This window comes from Sminthopsis crassicaudata, chromosome 2, assembly GCF_048593235.1.
Source record: "Sminthopsis crassicaudata isolate SCR6 chromosome 2, ASM4859323v1, whole genome shotgun sequence".
Lineage (NCBI taxonomy): Eukaryota > Metazoa > Chordata > Mammalia > Dasyuromorphia > Dasyuridae > Sminthopsis > Sminthopsis crassicaudata.
In genome coordinates, this window is record NC_133618.1 from 358,613,727 (window position 1) to 358,641,193 (window position 27,467).

Consider the following 27,467-nt stretch of genomic DNA (forward strand, 5'->3'; position numbering starts at 1 on the left):
TTTCTTTTGATCTGTTTCTTTCACAACTATGATCAAAATGAAAATGTGTTTTAAGTAATTGAATGTGCATACTCTAATTAATTGCCTATCATTTTAGAAAGGAGAGAGAAAGGAGAAAAAATTAAAACTCAAAATCTTGTAAAAATGAATGTTTAAAATTGTCTTAACATGTAATTGGGGAAAATAAAATACTATTTCAAAAATTAAAAAATGAAAAACTGCTCATAAAAAACCCACTTCATCACATCACATCACATAGTATTTTTACTCTTTTTGTTGTTGTTTGCTTGCATTTTGTTTTCTTTTTCAATTTTTCTTCCTTTTTAATCTGATTTTTCTTGTGTAGCAAGATAATTGTATAAATATGTGTACATATATTGGATTTACCATATATTTTAATGTGTTTAACATATATTGGATAACTTGCCATTTAGGGGAGTAAGAGGAAGGAGGGGAAATTTTGGAACATAAGGTTTTGCAAGGGTCAATGTTGAGAATGACTGACAGTGCAGTCCACAACAGTGGTCACCCAATCACATCTGCAACAAAAGAAAGGGAAATACATTTTCTTCAACTCTTATCTAAGAACAAATAAGTTTATTATAATTGCATAATATTCATTAGGGAGAGGGTGTTCTCTCCATTTACATTCTAATCATTTTAAATAAAATGTTTTTCTGGTTTTGTTTACTTCACTCTAGATCATTCCAATTAAATTTTCCCATGCTTCTCTGAAATCCTTATATTCCTTAATTCTTTCCATGGAGCAATATCCTATTATATTCATAACATCTTAATTAAATATTCTGAGATGGATAAGAACCCCAAAAGAAAGAGCTTAAAGAAGTTCCAGGAAAATTCACATCTCTGAAAAACTATCCTACCTCCCACAAGTTGTTGTCTGACTTTTCCAACTTGCTTTTTCTTTCCTGGGAAAACATCTATGGAAAGCCAGTGCTCCTTGAATTTTGAAAATATTAAGATTTCCTGCTTACTAGCAGCAGGAGGATGCGGGGGAGGGGAGAAGAGAAAATGCAAAGTGCTCACTTGCGTTGTTGGAACACTAAAACGCCTTCACAGGCTGATTATTAAGTGACTCCTCAGTTCGCATTTTTGCCTAATGATACCTTACCTCAAATACCATCTGCTCAGCATTTTGTGAAGAGTTAACCTTAATAGATTAAAACCATCTCTGCACCAAGGCTTTAGGAGACTCGATCCTCTTCCAAAGAAGTTTGATGTAAAACAGTCAAAACAGGAGGGAATTGTATTTGCACACATTAAAAAGAAAACTGAGAGAGGTCGAGGAGGGGCAGGTGGTGCACAATAAGAGAATTATAGGTATTATTTCTCCAAAGATGAATGCGTGGGTAGGATCCCCCCCCCCCTGTCTGGGCTAGCGGAGATTGATGGGAAATAATTTTCTCTACCACTACACTGGCACTGCCCTTAATATGGGTCATGTTATTTGCTCCTCCTAGGCTCGAAGTGCTAGTAGTCCATCGTCAAAGGGTCCACCTTTGAATATCAAAGGATATTCTGCGCAAAATTGACCCTTGGAGTGGGGCAGAGTTGGGACAGGATAAGGAAGGTAACTTACTAATTCTTATTCTACAAGCCACAGTGGGTGAGCGTGGGAAGGATAGTGGAAGTAGAGGGGTCAGAAAGCAGGCCGTTGGGAGTTGTCTCCACAAAAGGAGTTACCCCATCTGAAGCCCCTCTGTTTTTGGGGGGGAACCGAAGACTTTAGAAAATTTGTGCTAGCGCTGAAGGCGACTAAACTGTCCCAAAGTAGCATTGATGTTGAGAAATTTGCATTTCTGCGGGGCTGAAAGGGGACGCTTGCAGAGCAGGGCACAGGAAAGTCACATCAGTCTCTTAGAGACAGGGAGGGAAGGGTGTCTCGGTAGTAGCCCCTTGCTTGGATATTAGGAGTCAAAAGTTGCAGGGCGTTCTGGTGGCGGTGGGGCAGGGGGGGTGTGAAGGAGAGAAGACATTGTTTGCTGCACCTTTTGGCCAAATCCAGAACTAAGACTAAACTCAGGCTCTTTAACTGGAAATGGGAGAGGAGGAACATCCGGAAGCTCAGACACTGCACCTGCCGGAATTGGAAAGAGTTGGGCCAAAACCTGGGGAAAGAGGGGGCAGAAGGAAGAGAAGACATGTTGCTCTCCCTTTTCTTTCCCTGTGTGGTGATAAGATTGGCATTGGGAACTGGAAAATCGGGGAGTTAAGGAGGTGACACAGACGACTGGTGCTTTCCTTGCCTCCACCCCGCCCCCAACCAGCTGTCTGCAGGCGCCGAGATAATAACACCTCATGAAACATTGATTTCGGGCCCAGCCTTCCCGCGCTCTGTAATTTCTCCGCACCTTGCATTGCAGCTGCCATGCTGAGATCCCCGCCGCGGGCTCAAAGGAGAGCACTCAGCCCATCCCGGCCAGTCCCGGAGCCCCCTTTCCAGCCTTGTCAGTCCTTTACCCTTCCAGGTGTCTTAGATCCGCGGGTCTTACAATCCCGCCTACCCCTCAGTGTCAAGTGGAAATTCCCGTCGAGGCTGTGGGGAAGAGCTTCAGCATGCAATCCGGCAGCTGGAGGCCTTGGGTTTTCTCTTGGCTGCCCAGAAATCCAGGTTCGGTTTCTCCCAGCTCCACGCTGAGTTTCTCTGAGTTTAGAGAGAAAAGGACATCATGGCAGGGAGGGAGAGCGTATCTCAGGGGAATTATCTTTCAGTCCTGCAAGCCCGGAAGGTCTTGTAGGACTCACCAGTAGGAAGCGTGTAAAAGCAGAAGACACCTCTCCAGGCGGCAGAGGGAAAAGAGAAGGGGGAAGAAAGGGATGCTAAAGGAGGACATTCGTTTATTGATTTGGTGGCTACAGCAACTGAAACAGAATCCATTCACACTCGACAATTCCACACAACTCGATTTCCACAGCTGGGTGGAGAGGAAAGGGAAAATTATGAAATTGTGAAATACTCATTTGAGTTTAACAATCTTGAGAGATCATTATCATTGTCATCTTACAGATAAGGAAACTAAGAGGTAACTGCCACCAGTTGTTACCCAGCTTGCAAATTTCAAAGGTAGAATTCAAACCCATATTTTCTCGACTTCAAGTTCAACATTCTAAGCATTACAACAACGCTCCCTGGTTTGTTTGTTTGTATGGTTGGTTTTTTGGTTTTTTTTTTGTTTTTTTTTTTTTACTTTTATATCTGGTATGTATCTGTGTCTGAGTATATGCTTTATAATGTGTTATGTGACTGAACATATTATATATATATATTATGGTATGTAGGTATGTGTTTGTGAGTGTGTGTGTGAGAAAGAGTCTATGACAGAACTGTCAATGTTCCCTGGGTATTTAAGTATGTGACCTGCATAAAGTACGTTTGTTTATTTTTGGGTGGTATATCTGAGGGATGAGGGATGCATTTGTGTGAAGGATAGTGTGTAGTGTTTAAATCCATAAGAGAAGTGATTGCAATTGTGTATATGTGATCTGGTCATGTATTTGAATGATGGGGTGGGTATAGCTAAGTGTAGTTAATTGTTGATTTTTGTGTTTTTGTATTGCATATATGTGATGTAGATAGTCTACAGAGTATGAAAAAATTAGAGGGAAACAAGCTTAGAAAATTAACTGTGATGTGTTAAGAAGCTATTCTTAGACCTAAGACCCAAGAAAAGTAGTCCTTCATTCAGTACCTTCTCTTTCCCAGCAAGCCCTTACAATATTTCGGAGCAGTCAAATAAAGATTTTGTGAAAAGAGTTCTTGACAAGACCAAAGTTTCATTCCCATCCCTGTCATTTAGAATCTGATCAGGGTGACTCACTTAATTTCAATGGATCTCAGTTTTCTAGAATTTTCTGGTAATAATTATCCATCTCATAAAGCTCTTATGAAAAGCAAATAAGTTATCTGTCGATTTGTGTGAAAACCCTAACACACTAATTAATGTTATTACTATTAATCTGTGATGAGATGTGGGGAGGGAGGAAATAAAGCCCAAATCCCTGCTTCACTCTTCATTTTAATAGGATAATCAAGGATTCATAGAATCATCGAATTAATTGTTTGTTAGTTACTGCAGAAAGAACTAAATGCAATTCAACTCGTTTAATTTTACAGATATGGTTTACGAATATGTGAAGTGATCTTTCCTAGGAACACGCAAAGGAGTTAATTAGCAAAGCTAGGACACGAACCCTAGTTTTTTGATTTCCAATACTCTATCTACACCACCTTCAGTCCCTCTTTCTCAGCAGTTGTGTAAGTTTCCGGGCCCAGAGCGACGCTAATACAATTGGAGTCCACAGCCGGTCTGAGCCGCCCCGTGGGGCGCGCCTATTCCAAGCTAGTTTGACTGGCAGGCAGTGCTTGTTGCTTCCTCTCTCTGACCAAACAGCTGGGTCTAAAGCGGACATCAAGAACCAAGGAGGAAGACTCCAATAGCTCTCAGAACTTGAAACTTCAACCCCAAAGGTCTTTGTGCCCTCTCGAATACTATCCCTCGAACATATACATAACCTGCCGTCTGCAACTTAGAGTTGGGCTGACAATTTTCTCCTAGGCCCCAACACACACACACACACACACACACACACACACACACACACACACACCACACACGTCTCCACAATAATTTAGCCCTCCTGAGTAGCTGTCAAATGTTTGCTTTCTCACACACCCCAAGTTCCATGTGTTCGCTGTGACTCTGGTTTAAAGTTCCCTCTGTGCCTCAGATCCCCCAGCTCTAGTGCCCCCTCTCTCCGCACTGGAGGCCGCAGCTTCAAGCGTCTCCGCCCTGTGTCCCTGCCCCGCCCCGTCCCCCGCCCTCCTCGTGGGCTCCCAACAGCAAGAGGAGCGAGCCCGGGTCGAGGCTACCCTGGAGCTGTGGGCTCTAAGCTTTGAGTTTGCGGCCGCCAACCCCTAAGTCCACAGTGACCAGCACCAAGGTGGGTAAGAGCACACAGCTTTGGGGAGCCAGGAAAAAGAAGTTGAAAAGACGGGACCGAGAGTGAATGGAGAATTGGTAGGGGGCAGAGGGAGATAATGCTTAGAATGTGAGGCTAGGGAACTCTCACACGCGGTAGCCCTAGCTGTTCCTATAAACTACTGAGACCCTGGGAGCTTTCACGTTGGGCAACCCTAATTACGCCAGAACTGGGCCGTTTCCTACAGATATTTCCTTTGTCTCAGTCTCCGCTTTTGCCAACAATGCCTCCAGGCACCCAAACCCTCGTTTCGGGCCCTGATGGGCCTGATACCAGGGCTGATCTGTCAGCGGCTGTTCTTTAAGGGTTTAAAGGACAGCCCTCCCGGAGAAAAGAGTAAAACTAGAATGGGGGCGCCGAATCAGTTGGCACAGCAAAGCAGAAAAGTGGAAGGGAACCAAGAGCGGTGCGAAATGTGAGGTAAAAGCTGGACAGACTGATAGTCACACACACCCCGTCTTCCGGGTCCACAGCTAGGAGTCTTGCCTTTGGCCAGTTGTTTTCCAGATGTACATTATGAGTGTCACTTGGGTGGCTCTGAGTTGTAGAAAGGACTATTTCTCCAACCGGGCAGTTTTTAGTGTTGACCGGTACTTGGCATTCCGGGTACTTTTGGGGATCTGTCAAAGCCTAGAGTGCTGCGGAGCTGACGAGTGCGGTACAGGAGCAAGGCTTACACGAGGGGTGTGTGTGTGTGTGTGTGTGTGTGTGTGTGTGTGTGTGTGTGTGTGTGTGTGTGTGTGTGTGTGTGTTTAAACCGAGCGGCTTGAAATTAGATCTTTATATGATTGTGTGTTTCCTGGGACTGTTGGGGACTGGTGACGTTCAGGATGGTCCAAAGTTCCACACTCTACTGGACCAGTTCCCCAGGTGCGGACCCACTTCGCCTCTGCTCGCGATTCCAACTTCTCCAAGTGCCGCCGGCCTTGCTTCGTAGCCTAAGCCTGACAAATTTATACTTCGTGTAAATTCTTTAGGAGTTCTGCGCTTCGTCAAAACTGACAAATGCGCTGGGAAATTTAATTCCAGTGGGCTGACCTCACTTCACATACTTGGAGGTTCCATCCCAAAGAAAAAAGCCGTCCAAGGCCGAAGACCAAAGGTGCCTGGGTGGGGAGCGTTGAGGGCGGGGGACAAACGGAGGAGTGGGGACCGTAGGTAGCAAGAAGGAGAGCACTTGGCCGACCCCGCCATCGTCACCCTTGCCTAAAGTGCTGGCTGATAGGGCGGGGAGTGGGGATCCGAGGAAGGAAGCCAGCTGTAAGGGGGCTGGGGAGGGGCGGAGAGGAAGAGTGGAGAAGAAAAAATGGTCGCTGTGACAAGTAGCCAATTTTAACGTATCTAGTAAATGTTATACTTTTATGAACAGCGTTTGCTGGACTTTTACAGGCTGCAGTAGCCACTTGATCAAGCTCCTTAGAGGGATCCCGGGAAAAGCGAACGCTTTGCCCTGCTTTAGCCTTTCCAATTCAGCCGTTTACGTATCTAGAGCTGAGACTTCATCTGCAAGTGTCTTTTAGCGAGGGTTCAGAAAAAGAGCGAGTACCCCGTTACCTAGAGGTAGAAGAGCCAGCGTGCCCTATAAAGAGAAAACTTGTATGGATGTGTGGTTAGGTATCCATGGTTCCCGTTTCTTTCCAGAGGGACTGGGGCCAGAGGGACCTGTGGCCTTGCATTAACGCCCGAGGCGGGGACCTTAGGTGAGAGTTTTCTTCCCAAAATTATGTTCCTAAAAATCAAAGTTTTGGGAGAATAGGGAAGGATATCTAGCCCAATAGGGAAAGTAGAATCTATTTTTTAATGGGGGGAAAAAAAGAAAAGAAAAGAAAGAAAGAAAGAAAGAAAGAAAGAAAGAAAGAAAGAAAGAAAGAAAGAAAGAAAGAAAGAAAGAAAGAAAGAAAGAAAGAAAGAAAGAAAGAAAGAAAGAAAGAAAGAAAGAAAGAAAGAAAGAAAGAAAGAAAGAAAGAAAGAAAGAAAGAAAGAAAGAAAGAAAGAAATGTCCTTAACTCCTTAAAAGCCAATATCAATTTCTCTAGGCTGAGCTGTAACGTTAAGAGTATAAAATGGAGGGGGCTCGGGTTCAAGGCTTAATCTTCATCCTGTTTTCCTTCAGACTTTTGGACCTTGTTCATGGAGCCTTGGTTGCCTATTCTCTAAAGTGAAGGAGTGGGAAAGATGGGGGAGAGAGAGAAAGGGGGGAAGATTTGTTTTTTTTTTCCTTTTGCACTCTCTTTGGGGAGTACGGGAACTGGTCGGCCACTAAATAAATAACTGACTGTATTGAAAGAATCGCCAGTTCCCCAATTGCTCACTGTCAAAACTAAACTCGAAGCTTTAAGCTACTGACATCCAGGCGGGAGAAGCTTCGGGCTTGAAATTTGGCTGGTCCGGGTTTCCCACCTATCCCGGTTTTCCCATTTTTGAAAGGTTTCCCTCTTGCCTGTTCTCTCCACGCCTCCATATTTACACTTTGCTTGAATATGAGCCTAGGCCGGGGTATTCAGGGCCAAAGATCACCGCCTTTCGACCTGTTACACCATTCCCACCCAAACTTAAGTTTGTAGTTCGGGAAGCTTTCACGACGCCCATCTTGGAAACTTCCAGTCAAATAGCTTATATTTCATATAGTGAAAATGTTTTATTCTGTCCCCTTATGTCTTAATCCAGTGGTTGGTTACAATACAGTCGCCGAATTTATATCCTTGTGCAGTGACTGACTCGGGATTTTTCCTCCCAAAAGATCTGATTCTACTCTAAGCTCTTAACTTTCCCACCTTCCTTTCAGCACTCCCAGCCTACGTTGGGAAAAGGGCTGCTAGTGGTAGTTTGAAACTTTCTACCTCTTTCCCTGGCTTTAGTACACTCCTCGTCTCTCGGACAATGGCTATCAATTTTTGAGGCTCTGGTCCCCAAATCAGAGTATGAAAATTGACCACCCAGGAAGTTTGTGTCCTCCAGCTCCACTCACCTAAAATGTAACCTATGCTTCCCCTTTACCTGAGCGCTGACCCGATTGGGAAGTGGGCCTGCCTTCTCTGGCATGAATTGAACCATTACAGGAGGCTACCCAAGATGGCAGAAGCTTTAAGGATTCGGCCTCTGACTCTGAGCGGGTAACGGAGTGATAGCTGTCCCGGGGTTTTTAATAAATAAATAAATATAAAACCAACTGAACCGCAAACATGAGATTTCAGAGGAGGAAAATTGCCTCTCTGGATTTCAAATCCTGTTTACAAAATTTTGAAAGTCTCCTCAGTCTGCTCCTAGGGTTACCCTCTAAAAAAGAAAGTCTATTTGGAAACTATAGATCCTCTAGTTCTGCTTCTGGCCTCTTCTCCCTCTCCCCTACCCCCACTCCCATACATACTATAATATCAAGAGGAAAGTGCTCTCTAGACGGATAGAGCTGGACATTCGGGAATGTGAACGCAGAGTTCTTCTTAAGTAATAAGGTTGAGACAGGGTATTTGCGGAGGGTGGCGTGTCTAGATGGGTAACATAAAGTTTATCGTTTTCTTTTGCTCTGGGACGCAGAACCCGAGGACTGGATTTTTTTTTTTTTTTTCAGGTTTTGTAAATACTTGCACCGATAGAATGAAGCCTTTTCTCCTTAATACCAGTGAACAGAATCTCTAGCACTCATAGCAGCCTCCCCCAGAAGCCGGGGGAAGGGAAGGGGGGTGCCAGACAGAGCCCGGGCTCTTTGCTAGGTGGGGACAGCGTAGTCCACATCCCCCTCTTTGGTTCCCCCTTTCCCCTTCCCCAGCCTTGTGTCTGGTCGGAAGGCCCTGGGGGAAGGGGCTTAAGCTATGGGCTGGGATGGGGGGAAGGGGGAAAGGTAGAGAGAGAAGCTCCTAGCTCTTCCCGATCTCACTGAAACCTTGGGGTTTCATTTGTATCTATTAAAATAAAATAAGCCTCCTTAAAACTGTTTTTTTTTTTTTTCCTCCAAATTCCTCCATTCTCCTTACACACGCGCACACATCCGCCTCCGGCATCCCTCCCCCAGCCATTAGTCTCTCCACAAGAGCAGTGAAGGAGCTCCTTGAGGACCCAGAATAGGAATCCATCCTTTGGAGTCAGAGAGGGAGGGGAATTATCTTTTTGCTTAGAGGGAGATAGGGGGAAGAGAGATGTCGGGGTCTCTCAGCTCAGCGTCTGGAGAAGGGTAGGTGGTCCCTGCCCATTTATTTAACTAAACTGGGTTTTCTAGTTTGAACTTATCCATTTCATTAAGGAGCTTAAAGCAGGAATGTCACTTGAATAGCTGGCCTAGAGGCATTTGACAGACCCCCACTCTCAAAACAAATTCCTTTTCCTCCTTGGGGGGGGGGGGAGGAGAGGGAATTAAAGAGGAAAAAAAGCACAGATATGCTAGCAGGAGAGGAAAGACAGTAAGGAAGCCTGCACTTGCCAGCCTTCCCTTTTCCCCAATTCAAAGAAAGTCTGGTTTGCAGCCTAGAAAATAGTGGCAGTAAGCCTTAAATCTAGCCCCAACTCAAATCTGATAGCTACAACCTAGACCATGACCATTTTAAGACAGAAATTGCTTTGAAAAATCAAATAAGACTGCTCTGTTCATTCTGATTTGTTTTCCCTCCCTTACCTGGAAAGAACCAGGCCCCTCCAGCCTACCTCATTCCATCCTGAACTAGTCTACTGAGTGAGTTCTCAGTGAGATTTCTCCCGAGGGGCCCCAGTCCAGACCATTCCCTAACTCAGAGGGCCAGAACTGCCATCTCTTTCAAATAGAACAAGTTAGAGGAAGCAATTTCCAGGATCAACTCACTGCCATGCCCAGCACCTGCCACTGCCCAGGCAGTAGAGAAAAAGGTCAACAGAGGTTTCAATTTCCTCATCTGGTATTAAATGACCCTTAGGGTCCCTCCTACACTCCTAGGGCCTGGAGACAGGGCCCACCCCATCTGCTGCATCCACAGATAGAATCCTGATCTCTCTCAATCTCCATCCTTCCTTTGTTTGTTTGTTGTTTGTTGTTTGTTGTTTGTTTTGTTTTGTTTTGTTTTTCTTGTTTGTTTTGTTATCTTTGGAATCAAAGTAGTACCAGGAGAAGGGGGGAAGAAGTGGGAGACCTTATGCTATGGGAGTCATAGGTACACATGCTTGAGTATCCTGGTACCAAGTTGTTTGCTGCTTCTATGAGTTGTGAGTAGATACCTGAGTGTACCACATGTTGAGAGTGTATGCAGATATGTCATCTGTGTGCATGACAATATATATGCCTCTGTCAGTGCCACAAAGGTTAGCAAAAGTGCTGTCTACGTTCTATCTATGTTCATAGATAAATGGATGGCCATTTTATAAGTAGCAAACAAAAATACTATATACCTGATTCTGTGTTCCTATGATATCTGTATATCTATTCCTATGTACTCATACATTAATGTGACATTTTATAAAACAAAATGAAATAAATGTGAGCTTAACCCTGTTAGAATGCTGCAAAATTTCCTAGGGAAGCAATCAGAGAATAACCAACATTGATGAAGTAGTCTCTAGGATTGAAGAGGTTCCTGTATAAGGTACTCAGAGTGCTGATTTTATGCTCCAGAATGAATGCCTGGAGCTAACAATAGACTTAGGAAACTGGGCAATCTGGGTATTGATGCTGATTTTCAGCACAAAAATAAGTCTTTAACAGTCTCAGCTAATATTGGTGAGAGGCCTGCAAAAAAGAAACATCTTCTGATAGGGTTTAATTTGCAAGTACCTCCGTGTCTTTATACAGTCCTCTTTGAGAAAGACAATTTTTCCTCTCTGGGGCTGTAGGTCTCATCTCTTTGTCCGATCCTGCAAGAAAGGATTATGAAGGGGGCAGCAGACAAGGGAGTAGATTAATGACTAAGAGATGACAAATAAGAAGTTCAGGGTGCCAGGGTGGAAGAGCCAAAATCCTTGACCAGGACCCTTTTCCCCAGAAAGCCTGGGTCTCAACCCAAGCTGGACTAAGTGATGGGTTGGTGGGGTGGAGAAGCAAATCAAAGTCTTCACAGTTTACTCTCAGGCTTGGCTTGAACCCACAAGCCACCAGAAGATTTCCAGTTGGCTCTCACAAGTCACCCCAACTCACTCCACCTCATGAGCTTCACCTAACACTTCCCAGAACGTTAGTCTAGTTTCCAGTCTGCTTTATCTTCACAAGTAAACACCTTGATAAAAACCTCAAGCCCATACAGCACTCACTGGTATATTTTATCGTCACGACAAACTCCTGAAGTTGCTTATAGATCTGAGACCACTACATTACAACCCAAAGCCCAGTTTGGGTCACCTTGCACACCTCTCCTGACTTTGTCCTAATGGGGAATTTTCCATTCATTAGATAATGCCCTCCTTTGCCAAAGAGAGAGAACCCCAAATTCAAGGCTGCCTTGAACCTTTAACTTCCAATTTCCTGCCAAAATCTCTAGCCTTGAATTTCATCTGTTAGCTTTTTAAAATTTGTCTCACGGGATTGTTTAGGGGAGGAAAGAGATGGAATATTTGGATGTATCCTGGCAAAGAAGGAATGAAGAAAGTGTGTATGTGTGTACACATGTGAACATATGTATATATACACATACATATGTATACATATATATTTGCAGATCTTTCCTTTAATCTCTCCATTTTGTTTGGAAAGTTATCATTTTGTTTTCAATCTACAAGATGAAAGTTGGGGGGGGGAGTAGTGGTAGTTTGCGAATACTTTATGATTAGAATTGTTTCCCCGGAAAATTTGAATTTGGAGAACGAAGTTATATCCCGCTCAGATTGTGGGGCTTCCCAAGGATATCTACCTAGGATTGTTATTGAGAACAACTGACTGTCCTTTCTTTGGGGGCTGGGGTGAAATGCCCATCTCTTTTAGAGAATATACAGCCCAAGCCTTCTTATGGGGAAAAAAGAAAAAAAAAAAAAAAAAAAAAAAAAAAAAAAAGCAGCCGAGAGTTAGTATTTAAGTGTGGTCAGAATTGAAATCTCTTTCCCACAACAAATCAAGTGACTCTTTTGGAGTGCCCATAGAGAAAGAGCAGTTTTGTTTAAAAGTAGGACAATTTTTAAAGAAAGGAGAGTAATTTTGGTGAAAGGATGGAAGTCAGAAGACTTGAAATGAAATTCCCATTCGGCTACTTGCTACTTTTGTCTCTGAGTTGTCCGCTTTCCTTTCTCCTAGCCTCAGTTTTCCTCATCTATAAAATCAGAAGAAAATCGAGCTAAATGACCCTTTAAAGTTCCTGTTGGTTCTAAATCTAGGATGCAAATGTCTGATGAATCCTGCAAAGAATATGAGGAGGGATGAGGAATTTCCAACTTCCCAGAGTTCTAAGAATGGGAGATGGGGACCTAGAATTAGACCACCAGCCTCTTTCAAAAACTTGTAGAGATTCTAAAAGACCAGCGCTTAGAACCGTTTTTTCTCACTACAAAAAAAGGAGTGTGACCTAGTTGCTCACGCAACCTGAGGACTAGGAGGAAAAGAAGAGAGGAGGGAGGGAAGAATACGAATTACGGAAGAGCAGTACCACAGTCCCCAGGCTGGGGAAAACAGGATAAATGGGTTCCAGGTTTGACACATTCCAGAATTTCTTCAGGGACAGAATGAAAAACCCTTACCAACTTGTCCTCTAGGCCTACTTCTGATTGTCTGAGAGGTAGAGGAAAAGCCTCCGAAGGTCAGAAAAGGTGAGATAGGTGAATTCCCTGGAATTGGAGGGGGAGGGCGTACAAACCATTTATCACAAATGTTTAAAATTGAATTTTTGTGTCCTCGAGTGCGTTTCTCCCAAGCTACAGGCAAAAGTGCCAAAAGCCGCCTGAGCCCAAGCGGAATTCTCTCCCAGGTTCCCGAAATAGTCTCAATTGCCCACCCCCAGGCACTCATAAGATTGTTTTCCCCCGCAACTATGAAAGACGAAAACTGCGGGGCTATCGTAGCTAATCGGTGTGCATGTATGCCAGAAAAGACCTTTGGGGAATGCGGCTCCGCTTGCTTCTAAATGTTTCTGAGTTCGGGTGAAGAATCCAGCATGCAAGTGTGTGTGGCGTTAATAAACTCTGAAGGGCGATCTAAGGTCTGTCCAGGTTTCAGGAGATCTACCCAGTTGAGGGTAAAGACAGAAACCACGATATTCAAGGTTATATTGATCTGGGTACATCTTCTTGCATGTTCACCTATTGAAAAGCTTCGGGTGCCTCGCCGCCAAAAATTCAACTGTGGCCTCTGGCTCTGTTACTTTGAAATAAGACTCGTTTTTATACTCAGGGTTATTGGGGAGTGCAGAGGACTGATAAGTCTTTTTTGGACTGAAACGTTCATACTGGCTCCTTTCTGAAAAGAGGATAGACGTCGGGACTTCTCTAAACCTAGGGATCGAAAGGATCAAAGGAGGGACAAGAAAAATTAACCTTCTACTCTGGTTCATCCATTCTTTTAAAAATTTCTGAAGTCCCGCGCAAAAACTACTAAAATTCTAAGAGGCAGCAATTAGTAGAAAGGGGGGAGGGGAGAGATACAAAGAGGAAAAAAGAGATAAGGAAAAGTCGGGAAAGATGGGAGAGAATTCAGACTCGCAGAATAATTGGAATGTTTTCTTAGACTTTCCATAATTTAGTTCAAAAGTTATCCCTCACATCTTTTATTGATTTAAAAACAAAATACAGTGTCACAGTGGATCAGCCGCGTCTAAGTGAAAGAGAATCAAAAAGAATGCGCCCAAGTCCTTACAGTTCCAGAGAGATCTCATTTCCAAAAGCAGGGGACTTCCTCCCTCTAGGGAACGGCAATTGCCTGCCTTCACCCATTTTCCATTGGTGGCCCCCTCCTAAGGTCAGCAGAGGTCCCAAATCTTTGAGATTCCCAGGTTTAGAAAGAAAGGTGACATAAAGATGGGAGGCAAGTTTTACAAACCTCTAGCCAAAACAGTGTCCAAAGAATGGCTAAATGGATCTTTCCTTCTTAGATAACTAGATTATCCTGCTCTCCACACTGACAGCTATATCTCCACCATTTACTCTTTGTCAACCTTGATTCCCCCTTGTGTCTAGAATGTGGGAACAGTATTAACTTACTTTAGTTATCACTACTACCCTTTTTTGTTGTTGTTGTTCCATTTCCTGGCAATTACAATATTGGTAGTTACTTTATTCCTATTCTGGGGACACCTCAGACCCTTGGCCCGTCCAGTCTCTGAAATATTTTTAGGTAAGGTCCTAAGGATGGAGAGACTCTCAAAGTCCAGGATCTAGGGAGGAGGAAACTTTGTTTCGGGAGTTGGGAGACACAGATTAGAACTTCAAGGTGCAAACTTATAAGCACCAAAACCCAACTGGGGCCTGAAACTCAGGGCTAAACTCCTAAGTATCTATGAAAACCAAAGATGATACTTTTTAGGTATTTTAACTGTTAACAGGTTAAAGAGACTGGTTTCATAACCCTGGATAACAGGATTACAAGAGGAGCCCCTTAAAAGAGGAGGAGAGTAATCTTTGAGGGACAGCCTCTAGATGAGTTACCAGACTGGGACTTTTAAAAGGTCAACTAACTAATGCAGGAAAAGTGCTCCTTAACTCCATTCCTCTGACTTAGAAACAAAAGATATCTCTAATTAATAGCTAGACAGGGTAGTTTAGCCTCATATTTGGAGGTCAGAGCTTTTTGAAGTGAGGGAAGGAACCATGACTGGACAAGGTACCATATATGTCACAGGCTTACCAGGCCCTGCATAAGTAAAAGGAAAAAAGGAAGTAAAGGGTAACAGTTTCCATGCTTCTGCTCCTTAGTTCCTGCCTTTGGGGAGCCCAGAGCCAGTTCTGTTTGCTTATGGCTCAAAAGAGTGAGTTAAAAATTGTCCAGTGAAATCTCTCAGGCAATCTTTAGCCAGGACCTTGGTGGATCAGGCAGCAGGTGAGTTTGAAAAGTCTATCCTAAAAAAAAAAAAAAAAAGGGTTCCTATTCAAGGCCTCATATCCCAAAAGCCCTCCCCTACTCAGTGCAGACCACAAGGAGCCCTGGGAACTCAAGGGGTTTTGTCTCCCCTTTGGCAGACACCAAATGACCTAAGGTTAATCTCTCTATGTGCTGGCAACACTGTTCCTCACAGTATCCCAAGAAAGAATGGCAAAAGAGAGGATTTTGACTAAGACGTACCCCACCATGTGTACAGTGAAGAGCACAACAGAACTATGGAGCATTTCAGGGTATCTGTTACCTATAGTTTTATACATGATTTAAAAAGTTTTCAGAAATGCAAAATAAATGGCAAATAACAAGATATAATGTTATATATAAAGACAATCTCTACTGTGTGTTAACATTCATTGAAGCTCAAGAGGTTCTTTCTTAGTCCATATATGTACAGAAACACAAACCCCAATACAAAATTATATATATATATATATATATATATATAATATCAATGTTTCCTCTCCTCAGTATTCTGTGATGGCTCTGAACGTCTCTCAGTCTTTGAGACAGAAGGGTTGGGGCTCTAGGGGAAAAGATCCCTTGGGCCCAGATTTTCCCAACTTTTCGGCCCTTCCACTAAAGTAATGGAATAAGAGAAATGTAGTACTAAAACGACCATTTCGTCTAGGGGGGAAAAATGTTTCTTCTTTTCCAATCCCGTAAAATTGACTGTGGTATGGAGGCTATAGAGGAGGCTTGGTTGTATAAGATCACGGCTAATTAGAAACGAAAACCGAAGGCTTCCATTAGCTCTGAGATACGGTTACTCCCCCACATCTTTCTTCTAAATAAGAGCGAGGGGAGGTGACGCTGAATAGAAAAGAAGATATTAAAGTTCTTGGGCAATAATAACTCACTCTGCCTCCCCCTCACTCCCTAGGAGACGACATTATATTATATTGTATATACTTATTCTAGAGGTTGATATATGTATTTAAATATTTTGGGCTTGGCAGAAAGCTGAGTCCAGGAAGTTAATTTTGTTGAAAATAAATCATAAAGGGTTTCAGTGCCATCTGACACGTGTAGGACGCACAAAATTGAGATTGTATTGTAAAGCCAAGGCTGAAATCAACATGTCACGTAGGGTGGGAAAAGGAGAGAAAGGTTAAGGAGACTGGTAGTGTGAAAGGGAAGAACAGAAGAAAACGAGAGAAAAAGAGAGGTGAACAGAGATGGAGAGTGAGCGCCGAGAAATCGAGATACACAGAGATATACTCAGCCTGAGAAGATAAAGATAAAAATGAGACTCAGAGTGGGATGGGTAGGGATCGAAAGGAGAGGGAGTAAAGAGGGAGGGAGATTCGACGGGAGGGAGAGAGGCAAAGGGGGAGCAGAGGCGGAGGCAACTAGAAAACTAGATTCCGCCCTCCCTCCCTCCTTTCTCTCCTCCTTTCTCCCATCTTCTCCCACCCCACCCCCCAATCCCCAGCGCAGGGACTGCTGGAACCTGGTGGAGCGCGTTGTTGCTTTAAGACCGCCTCTGTCCGCAGCACCCGGTGCCTTAGAAACAAGTTACATATATGGGGAGCTGCAGCAGGCGTGCGTGCTGAGCTTAGGGCTCTGGGAGGCTACGAGCTCAGGAAAGAGTGTTCTCCCCGCGAGACGCGGAGGTTTTGACCTTGCGAGGGGAGGAGCTGAGTTTTAACTGCTGGCATTTGTTGGGCTGCAGGTCACTTGAGTCTCGGCTGCGGCGCACCGCTCCGTTCGTTCGGGCTCGGCTTAGCCTTGCTGTGGGAAAGGGGGGGCTCTAGGCCCGCCAAGCGCTGCCCATGGGGCGGAAGGCGCGCGACTGCCCGCGCCACAGCCCCGGGGCGCCCAGTGGGCTGCCCGCTTAGGCGCTGTCTCTTTCTCCCTGCAGATCCGAGGGAACCTTTGGACAGAGGAAGAGTCCAGGCTGCCCCCAAGGGTCCTCTTGTCCAAAATTGGTGCCGGGCCCCAGCCGGACTAAAACTAAAGGCTAGAAGCCCTCGCTCCCAACTGGCTTCTGGGGACTGGGAGCTGAGCCCGAGGCCTTTAGGCCCCCACTACTGCCGCCATGGATTCCTTTAAAGGGGGTATGGGCCTGGAGCGGCTACCCGAAGGACTTCGGCCGCCGCCTCCCCACGATATGAGCTCCAGCTTCCACCTGGCCCGTGCTTCTGACTCGCGAGAACCCCTGGAGAATTCGGCAAGCGAATCTTCAGACACCGAAGTCCCAGGTAACACTCTCCCCGCCTCTCCGACCCATTCTCACCCCCACCCTACCCCGCCTGCATTTCCTTCTCCTCCTTCTCCCCCCAGTTGGTAAACTCAGAATCCAAGAGGTAATGTGGACTGAGTCTTGGGGAAAGAAAAGCACGGGGGTACAAGAGAAATCCCGGCCAGAGAGGCCCGTAGATAAAGAGCAGCCATCCTAGGGTACACTATTTAGTGCGGAAGCATGACTGTCACCAAAGCTACGAGTGCGTGGGGAACTTGTGCAGCCTTGACAGCACCAACGAAAAGTCTCCTTCCCAGGCTGGCTGCCCCGGAGTGTTCCTGAGAGGAATTAAAAATATTCTCCTACAGACTACGGAGGACGACCCTGGCTTTTCCCTCATTTCTTTCTTTCCCGGAAGGGAAAATTTTTCATACACACCACAAAAACATCGAACTTTTTAAAACATGTTTTTGTTGTTGTTGTTGTTGTTGTTGTTGTTGTTTAATTACATTACCCCGTATTAACTAAAAGGGGAAAAAGATAAAAACAAAAACAGAAACCTGGAGAGAGTTAAACAGAGTCTGTATTCTCCGGGGCGCAATTGGTTTTGCAAAGCTGGCTTTTCAAGCAAATGAGAAGTCGGTGATTTTAAAGGATTTGGTGTGAAAAGGAAAAAGGAAGAAAGAAAAACAAAACTGACAAAAATCTAGAAAGATAGATGAGTAAGAAAGAAATTTAGAAAGGAGACAGAGACAGAGACAGAACGAGGACAAGAACACGGGAATTAAATGTTTTGAAAGGGATAAACAGCGAGGGAAGAGTGGGGAAATGAGCGAAACTGAGTAAGAGATAAAAGTTCTGCCCTGGGTCTTCTTAGGCGCGGTTCCGAGATTCAGGGACTAGGGAGGCCAATATTAGGCGGGATCCCCAAGGCCCAAAGCTACCGGGGCTTCGGGCCAAGCGCCCTCCCTCTTGCCCTCCTCAGGCAGAGAAACAAGCAGCGCTTGCATGGTGTAACCTGAGCACCCGAGAGAGATGGGAAAAGGTCCGGAGATTTTTCAATCAAGTTCACTGTAGGTGTCTGCGCCGGACTATGGGGATGTCGAATGTCTCCTTTTTAGAATTTAATTCTGAGACCTGTAGGCAGTCCTTTTCGCTTCCAAAAACTCTTCCAGAAATGGGAACTAGAGAGTTAAGTAGATTTTGATAGACAGATTGCTTTCTCGGGCTAAATGTTAGCTCGCTGGAGGCCCTTGGGAGCCAGCCCCACATGCTCTATTTTCCAGACAGGGAAATCCTCCTTTCACCCAGAGGGAGGAAAAAGAAAAAGGAAAATTGGTTTTCAATTAATTCATTTAATTTTTCATTTGAGCGCATTTTTTAAAGCTACAGAGTATATATAGGAAGGTTGAAGGGAAGAGGCGCAAGACAAGCACAAAACTTTATGATGATTTATTTACTTTTATATTTGTGTAATCAATTTAATTCACTCTTCACAATTCTGAGTTCCGTACAAAATTAAAAATAAATTCTTAAGGACAGCCAGGAAAGAACTGGGGGATTATTTTATACTTGTCCTCAACAAATTCTTGCTCATACAAATTATCAGAATTAGGTATTTAGAAAGAATAAAGCATAGCAACGCTTTTGTCAGTCTGTAACAGGACACCAGTGTGTTTCTCTTTCCCCAAACTCCCATTCCCATACCCCAGTTATATCTTTGTAATCGATATATATTCTGTATACGCATGTTTCTATGTCTGTCAGTAGGGACTGGGTGTTTTCCTCTCTGTGTTTTTGTAATTATAAATGCCTCTGTTTAGCTTTCTGTAAAACCCTGTGCTTTTATTCATTTGCGTGTTTCTATAAATGCCTATTTGGATTTATGTGTGTTTCTCAGTGTGACTAAATATATGTATATTTTTTATGTGTGTTGGAATGGTATTTTCCTTTGTGTATCTACAAATGTGGGCCTGTGTATTGGTGCCTGTTTTTCGGCATTTCTCAGTTTGTGTATCAGTAAATGCCTGTTTTTTCTTCTTTTATTTGATTCTGTCATTGGTGTTTCTCCCTCTGCTGTATTTCCAAATATCTGGGATTTTCTAATATAAGATTTTGTCTGTTTCCATGTGTTTTTGTCTTTAACATTGTTTTTATGCCATTTATGTTTCTCTGTATATGTCTACAAATGTCTATGTATTCTCTGCTTATGTCTTTATAACTTCTTGTCTATGAATGTTAATATAAATGCTTTCATGTTTGTCTATCATTATTCTTCTCTGAGTTTGTAGGCTTCGTTGAATTTATGCCTTTATATTTCTCCAAAGTTTTTGTGTTTCTCTAATTGCTCATCAGTGTTCCTCTATTATGTACTTGTATCTATGAATGTCTCTCTGTGTTTCTCCATTTGTGTCTACAAATGCCCATGAGTGTCTTTGGATACACTAATACTTATGTTTCTCTGCATTTGGGTGTCTCTAACTATGTTTGAATTACTCTTTGCTTGTTTCTGGTTGAGTATCTAGAGAGACCTAAACTCAAGTATTTTTCTCTCACTTTCTATGTTAGTTTTATCTAGGTATCCAGGATATGTTTGTATCTATTCTTCATTTTCATTCCCTTGCCTGAAAAGTGAGGCCTGGGAGACTTCAGCCCAAGGAGAATTTAGATTTTCCTCAAAATACGCTTTAGTATCACCACATCTCTGGGGGATTCTGAATTCTCATTCCCCCAGGGTGCTGGTTAACTAAACCTGGATGGGGAAGGAGGGAGGGCAGGTGCTAGGAGCTTGGGACAACAATTATAGGTTTGCAGAGAAAGGACTGGGTACTACCAGGTTCACTTAGGAGTTATCTGAGTAATAGGAGATATAATTATGATTATGAGAGCGTAATAAGGAATAATAATTCAAAATACACCAGCTAATATTAAAACCTAAAGGAATAAAAACCAGTAACAGCAGCAAAAAAAAAAAAAAAAAAAAAAAAAAAAAAAAAACAGTGTTATCGCAACCAATAATTGCAGTAGCAATTACAAGCAACATGTAATTTTGTTTCGGCAATGATAATAGTAACTGAACCGAAATTAACAAAAATAATCATTATTAAAAGAAAAATTGCTATTTTCCTATCAGAAAACATTCTTTCCATAACGGACTCAGCTGTAAAGGTTAGCAATGCTGTAATAGGTCCATTAGCATGTCAATGAGCAAGAGAAACTTGCCCAGGGGTCTTGTGGGCTCCGGGAGGCAGGGTTAGGGCCTCGAGCTGGCCAAACGGTTGTGTGATTCCTGTCTGGGTGGTGCGCCCTTGCAGAAAAGGAGCGGAGCGGAGAAACCAAGGGCAGTGAGGACGGAGGTGGTGAAGACCCAGCCAAGAAGAAAAAACAGCGCAGACAAAGAACGCACTTCACTAGCCAGCAACTGCAGGAACTTGAGGCGACTTTCCAACGGAACCGCTACCCGGACATGAGTATGCGGGAGGAGATTGCCGTGTGGACCAATCTCACCGAACCTAGAGTCCGGGTGAGCAGGCAGTAGGGGAGGGAAGGAGACGTACAGCGGGGCGGGTGGGATCTAGAGAAGGAAACGATATACAAGAAAGGTTTGCACCTGTTGGCAAGGAACCTCTTATCATCGCCAAGCCTCAGAAACTGGTATCCAAGGGCCGAGAAAACCTCTATTCTAGATACACTAACTGGACACGGGAAATAATAGAGTGGGAGAAGAATGAGGCCCTACAGGCAGAGAAGCAAAGCCCGTGGAAAATAGTAGTCGTGGTTAGCCAGAGCTTTCCACCCGGAGGTGAGAGGGCATTTACCTCTAAGGGCTAAGTTCTGGAACCTAGAAAGAAGCAGTAGCAGGATTGAACTCCAAATGAGGATTGCAATCCAATTGGTTTTTGCCCCTACTTTCATTCTTTGTACATATGACCTCCTTGAAAACAGACAAAACAAAAACAAAAAAAATTTTTTTTCTGTATGCCCACTCATGTTCCTTTTTTACCCTCTCAACTTCCCAAGGCAGAATCCACCAAGAAAAAGCCCCAGAAAACCCTGATCAGCCCAAAAGATATTCATCACAGAGCAATCAGAGAGAAAAGTAAGAAATTAAAAAGGGTGAAGAGAGAGAGGCAATTAGACCTGAGCATCCAGAACCAAGCATTGATGCTAGGGATCTCCAGAGGGCATACTGCTAGAGACCAAGTCAAAGGCCAGGCCAAAATTCTTCGGCCCTAGAAAATTATCTACCAATGCTTCTATGACTTCCTGAAATTCTTAGGGTCAAAACCCACTGCCGTGGCCTGAAGTACAGTCCTTCTGTTATGGGACTGCTTCCTACACACCTGGGTCTACAAGAATGAGTCCCACACACTTCCGTTGGAAAGATCTAGGTCTCCCCATTCTATCCCACATCTTTCCCATGCAAATCTGCTCACAGTCATTCTTACCCTTTCTTTACCCTCCTGGCAAAACACATTTTCTTCAACCTTGTAGTGACATGCGAGTGCTAATCAGAAGGAAATGTACATGAGTAAAAGACGCAAGCACACCCAACTACAAACAGCAAGAGAGTTAAGGGAAAAAACTTTCCTTTAGGTCCCTAAAGATGGAAGGGGGTAAAAACCCGGGTCCAGCATCTAGCTGTATTTCCGTGCTAGACATATTAATACCTGCTTTAAACACAGCTATTTGTGAGCAGGTAACTTCGGATCTGTTACTATCTCTGGCACTTAGTTATAGAAAGCATTAAGTACCAGGTGTTCGAGCCTCTTTTTCCTTTATCCTCTGAGCCTTGCTCCGTATATAAAGTCCCAGTCACTCACTGGGACACGGCATTGCTTGGTGGCAAAATTGGACTTTAACAAGGGCCCTTTGTTCCTTTTTTGGAAGGTTTTCTCTCATGGCATCTAACCCAAACCAAATTAAAGAACCAAAGGACATTCCCAAGTCACCTTCTGACTCTTATAAAGAGGGAGGGAAGATCATCTGGCTTAGGGACTAGGAGGGAAGGAGAAAGTCCAAAAACTATTTGGCAAGTGAGGCCCTAAATCAGAAGCTTCCCAAAGTCTCCAATGCCAAACTGTGGCAGTAGGATCAGAAAACCATTCGGCAGAGAAGGGATGGGAACAGGTCTATCGACACCAAAGAAAAAGATAAATTGATGGACCTGAGTACCAAGGTACCCTCCAGCAACTTTTAGTTCTCCAACTTGTTTGCACTAATCAGAGCAAACTATTAACAGATAAGCCCATTGTTGAGAGGTGAAGATAATACATCTCAAATCAACAACTTTTATGGACTCGGGGCCCAGTGGACTGAGGGTCAATAGGGTCCCCAAGACCCAGACTAGGACTGGAAGCTAACTACAATTGGCCTGGACTTAAAAAAAAAAAATAAGGAATGGGTGTTAGAACTAGTATTGTTCAAAGAGACCTTCTGTAGATAGGCGCAGGAGATATGGTGGAAGGTCTCAATGCAAAGAGCAGAACTCAGGAGGGAGTGTTTCTGTGATTCTCTAAGTGTATTACTGCAACAAGAACTTCAGGGTTACCCAATCCTTGAATCAGCCGGTACTTGAGGAACCATACAGAGAAAAGATGGGAGCTGCCATATCACTAGACAGGACTATTCCCAAACTCCTGGGGAGCTGAGACTCAGAGATAGAGAGAAAGGAGATAGAGATAAATAGAAAGATAGAGAGAAGACAATTCTGTCTTCTATCTTCACTGTCAGTGGAATTCAAAGCTTAGGACAGAAAGAAGTCCACTGTCCCAGTCTTGCCTCTCTTCTCCAATCTCCTCCTCTCCAGTGGCTTCTCAGAAAAGTCTTACCCCCACCCCAGATCTTCAAGTATCCCTTCCCCCACCTTTCCCCCTTCTTTCCCCAATAAAAAAGGCGGCTTTACTGCCTAGTCAGCTCTCTCCTTCAGGGGCAGAGAGGGGATCGTTTATTTTCTGTGAAGGCAAATATTTGGATTAATCCCACGCAAGGACTATAGACAGCCGGGAACAACTTCTCTCTCAATTAGGCTCTCCCAGTCCAAAGTCCCATTTAGGCCAAAATTTGAGAAGGAAAGGGACTCAAATTGGCTCAGGTTTGGTGGCTTTGAGACTGGGGGAGGGAAACTCCCTGAACACAAATAGACAGGGTTGAATTAGGTGTTCCCTCCCGACTCTCCCTAGCTTCTTTGCTTGTTTGTGTGTGTGTGCTTATTTTTTAAAACACTTTTCTCAACCATCCTAGGATGGCAAGTTTGGCCCAAAGTCTCATTAGTTACAAATCTCTGCTGGAGAAGTAATAGTTTTTAACCTAAACCGACTAATTCAATTCCATTTTTATGATCTGTAATAGGATTGTTGTGTTGTTGTTATTTTAAAAATTACTTTGTAGGCCCCAAGATCAGGCTAGATATGATCAGTTACTGATCTGAAGAAATAGACGTCGAACCAGAAGAAATTAATAGAAAGCCGAGAAGGAGGGAACCTTGAAATCTATTTAAGCAAATTCCATAGAGGAAGGGATAGGAGAGTAGGGACCAGAAATGGATTTTGTTTTGTTTTGTTTTGTTTTAAGGAAAGAGAGAAGTTTGGAGTTAAAGGGGCAGATAAAATCGGATACTGAAGGAAAAAAGATAGCATATTTCTGGGCGACAAAGATGAGGGTGATTTTGGAGAAGGACAAAGATCTGGTATGGAGGGAAATGAAGAAGGTCTCGTATATGAAGAATATAACGTCAGAGGTAGAAAGGAAACTAAGAATAAAGAATACCCTTCTAGGAGAGAAGAAATGTCTGATAATAGGAGAGATGAGAGTTTGGTACTGAGGGAGAATAATGAGGAACCTGAGGGAGGAATAAAAGGAAGACCCGAGGAAGGAGGCGTAAGAAAGCCCAATTTTGGAGAGGCTTCCAGAAAAGAAAGAGGGTTCAACATGGCATGGATTGGAGGACAGCGGGTGAAAGGTGAAGATGGGTAGGCTGAGAGAAAACAGCCTCTCAGTCCAGATATTTCTTGCCCCTCAAATAGATTTGACACTGACGGGGCTCTGCCCTCACCCTCTGCTTCCCTTCTCCCAGGTCTGGTTCAAGAATCGCCGAGCCAAGTGGAGGAAGCGAGAACGCAACCAGCAGATGGACCTGTGCAAGAACGGTTACGTGCCGCAGTTCAGCGGGCTAGTGCAGCCCTACGAGGATGTGTACGCCGGTTATACCTACAACAACTGGGCCGCAAAGAGCCTCACGCCAGCGCCGCTGTCCACCAAGGGCTTCACCTTCTTCAACTCCATGAGCCCGCTGTCCTCCCAGTCCATGTTCTCGGCTCCCAGCACCATCTCGTCCATGAGTATGCCTTCTGGCATGGGTCACTCGGCAGTGCCAGGCATGCCCAACTCCGGCCTCAACAACATCAACAACCTAAACAACCTCACTGGCTCCTCACTCAATTCGGCCATGTCGTCCAGCGCCTGCCCCTACGGCCCCCCCGGCTCGCCCTACAGCGTCTACCGGGACACGTGTAACTCCAGCCTGGCTAGTCTCCGACTCAAGTCTAAACAGCACTCCACGTTTGGCTACAGCAGCTTGCAGAGCCCGGGCTCCGGCCTTAATGCCTGCCAGTACAATAGCTGACCGCGTGGGGAGGGGGCCGGGCCGGCCCGGCCAGGGCCAAGCCGGGGAGGAGGCTCCCAATCGGACTACCAAGGACCACACGTATCTTTTACTCTCCCCTCTTCCTTTCCCCATTCTTTGTTTTGTTGTTGTTTGTTTGTTTGTTTGTTTTTGCTTTGTTTTTCTCCTCCCTCCACTCTCCCTTAAAAAAAAAAAAAAAAGTCGGGAAAAAACAAAAACAAAAAAAACAAAACAAAAAAAAAAACAAACAAAAAAAAAAAAACACGAATAAATGGATGAGTTGCAATTTCCCCCTGGATTATGCGGGTTGTATGTAATTACTTGAACTTGCACAGGCGTAGTGAAAAGGGCCACTTTCCGGAGATCCGGCGATGATAAAAAGTGGAGAGGGGTCCGGGAGAGAGGGAGAAGTGGTGGCCAAGGGAGGGAGGGGTCCGTGCCAGCACTATAGAGGGCGGGATGGGGCGGGGGGGGGGGGGCGCGCTGGAGGTTGGAGAGTTTGCCACTGCGGGGGTGGGAAGGGAGGGGGAAGTGCAGAGCTGGGGAGCCTGAAGAAGAAGGTTTAACCTATTGGGGCTGAGACTTTTGCTAAGAGTAATGATGAGAGGAGGGTCAACTTCTTAACAAAAGTTCTATTTATATCTGCCATTACTGGGCGCTGGAGCATTGTCCGCGGCGCGGAGAATAAACTGTTTTTAAAATGCATGATTCTTGACTTTTTTTTCCCCTTGAATTAAAAGAAATGAGGCAGAGAGGAGTTTGTCAAAAGACCCTCTTCATCGGCCCCGGAAGCCCTCCAACAGCATGCCTAGATGTGCACACCCCTAACTAAACTTAGGTCAAAGTCTGAAAAGGCATCCCCTCGCCCTCACAGCCAGTTTCTCGGTACCCAGCTCACGAAAGGGAATCCAGATCTGCAGTTTTCTCCAGAGGTCAAAGCCTGAGTCCTGATAGCCTCCACTTTTAGCCTCTAAGCCGCTAAGCAATGATCTTGTTTTCTGTGCGGACCCGAAAAGGAGGCTGCGTCCAGAGCAGCCTAGTTCTAGCATACTCGCTAGACACTTTGCTTTGCCTCGTTTCTCTTTTCTTGTGCCCCGTCAAGAGAAGCCCATGCATCTGGAGGGCCACCCTGGACTTTGACATTGATTGCGGTCGATAGAACACAAACAAGTCCAATTATTTGTCATTGTGCCAGAATTCTAGGTACCGTGGGCTTGCCATTTTTAAAAAAGAGACTTCAATCAGCACATTGAAGAATTCTGTGACTGTGGTGTTTGTGTGTATGTGTACACACATATACATATAAATGTGCGTATATGTATATAAAAACATATATATGATTTTTACCCTAGGGGTGGGTGAGGGCTCCCAAAATTGGAAATCCTGGAAAAAATGCTTCCATCACGTCTCCCCTATTCGATGAAGCTTACTCAGAGATTTTCCCGGGGCATGTGACTCTGGGTACTACTTCTGAGCTTGTACTGCTCTAGTCACTGGAGACTCTGGGTTACATTAGAAGGAGGGACGAAGAAAAGGTAATTGTAATATTCCCACTCCAGTTTCGACATTTTATGATTCTCCGGTCTCGGTGATGGGGGCCATTTGTAATCTTATGGCTCCATTTTACTGTTAGTTTTCCGCGAAGCATAGAGAAGTTGAGGTGTCTACTGGTCCGCCTCACTTCAATTTCCCACAGCGCTTCCCAATCTCGGCTCTAAAACAACGAAAACAAAGCTTTGTCGGTGGCCACTAAAGATATCGTGGATATTTTCAACTGCCGGAGCCCTGCTGAGGCTATATCCTGGTCAGGCGTAAAGAAAGGCTGAGGCTTCTCCAGTTTAAGTCCTCCGGAACAATATTTCGATAGTCTCCCATTCCTTCCCTCTCTAACCCCCCCTTCCCTCCTTCCCACCCCCATCTTCCGATAGTTGTTACCCTGGCGTGTAATTAAGCCAAAACTTTGGGAAGCTTAGTAGACTCAAACGTTCAGCTGTCAAGCCTATTTCGTAGAAAATGAAGGGCAACTTCTACTTGCGCCACACCTCCATCAAGGTTGTAAATCAGTTTGTAGCGTGTGCGCTCTGTGAAAACTTTGCACACCCCCTGGCTTCTGTCTCCGTCTTCTAGAGCTCTTACAACGCCCTCCCAGTCCCGCCCTCCTTATGTTGGATTTTATAGATAAATGTAAATATCTCTATATCGATCTATAAATGTACCACCATTAAAAGTAGTCTTAGCGTGGTTTAACATCTGGTGAACACTGATTTCTTCATTCCGCCTTGCTCAGGAAGGTCTTGGAAGCCAGAAGGGAGTGGGCGCCCCCAGAGCGCGTCTGTGGAGGCCTCAAGTTGTGGGAGAGCTCTGCGAGATACTGTCTCCTAGCCCAGAGCCTGAGCTCCGCCCACGTCAAATTTAGTCCTAGTCCGGGGTGCCGGGTCATGAGAGGGAAGACTGAAGGCAATTTAATCAAAATCCGCCTGTGTAGAAAGGACACGGTTGCCTAGATTTGAGCCTCTCCATGCCCCAGTAATTCGACCTCCCTACCCCAGATCCCTGTTTTCTCCTGTTTTCTCTCTCTCCCCCAAAGGCGTCCTAATATGATGCAGGTTTACAGCTGCAGCAACTTTGCTTTTCTTTGCTATTCTCCTCCTCCTCCTCTTCCTTTTCTTCTTCCTCTTCCTGCCAATGACTCT

The 27,467-nt window shown here is 44.5% G+C and overlaps 1 protein-coding gene across 2 annotated transcripts; it reads left to right on the forward strand.

Moving 5' to 3' along the window:
- Window positions 1-4,820: 4,820 nt before the first annotated feature.
- On the forward strand, window positions 4,821-25,479 carry PITX1 (paired like homeodomain 1). Of its 2 annotated transcripts, XM_074290890.1 has the most exons (4): window positions 4,821-4,962; window positions 16,830-17,169; window positions 20,465-20,673; window positions 24,226-25,479. In XM_074290890.1, exons 2-4 carry the CDS (start codon window positions 17,007-17,009, stop codon window positions 24,772-24,774), a joined length of 921 nt encoding a protein of 306 aa, XP_074146991.1. In that variant the 5' UTR covers window positions 4,821-4,962; window positions 16,830-17,006; the 3' UTR covers window positions 24,775-25,479. The 2 variants fall into 2 exon arrangements, with proteins under 2 accessions (XP_074146991.1, XP_074146990.1); XM_074290889.1 differs by lacking the exon at window positions 4,821-4,962 and having other exon boundaries at window positions 16,404-17,169.
- Window positions 25,480-27,467: the final 1,988 nt, after the last annotated feature.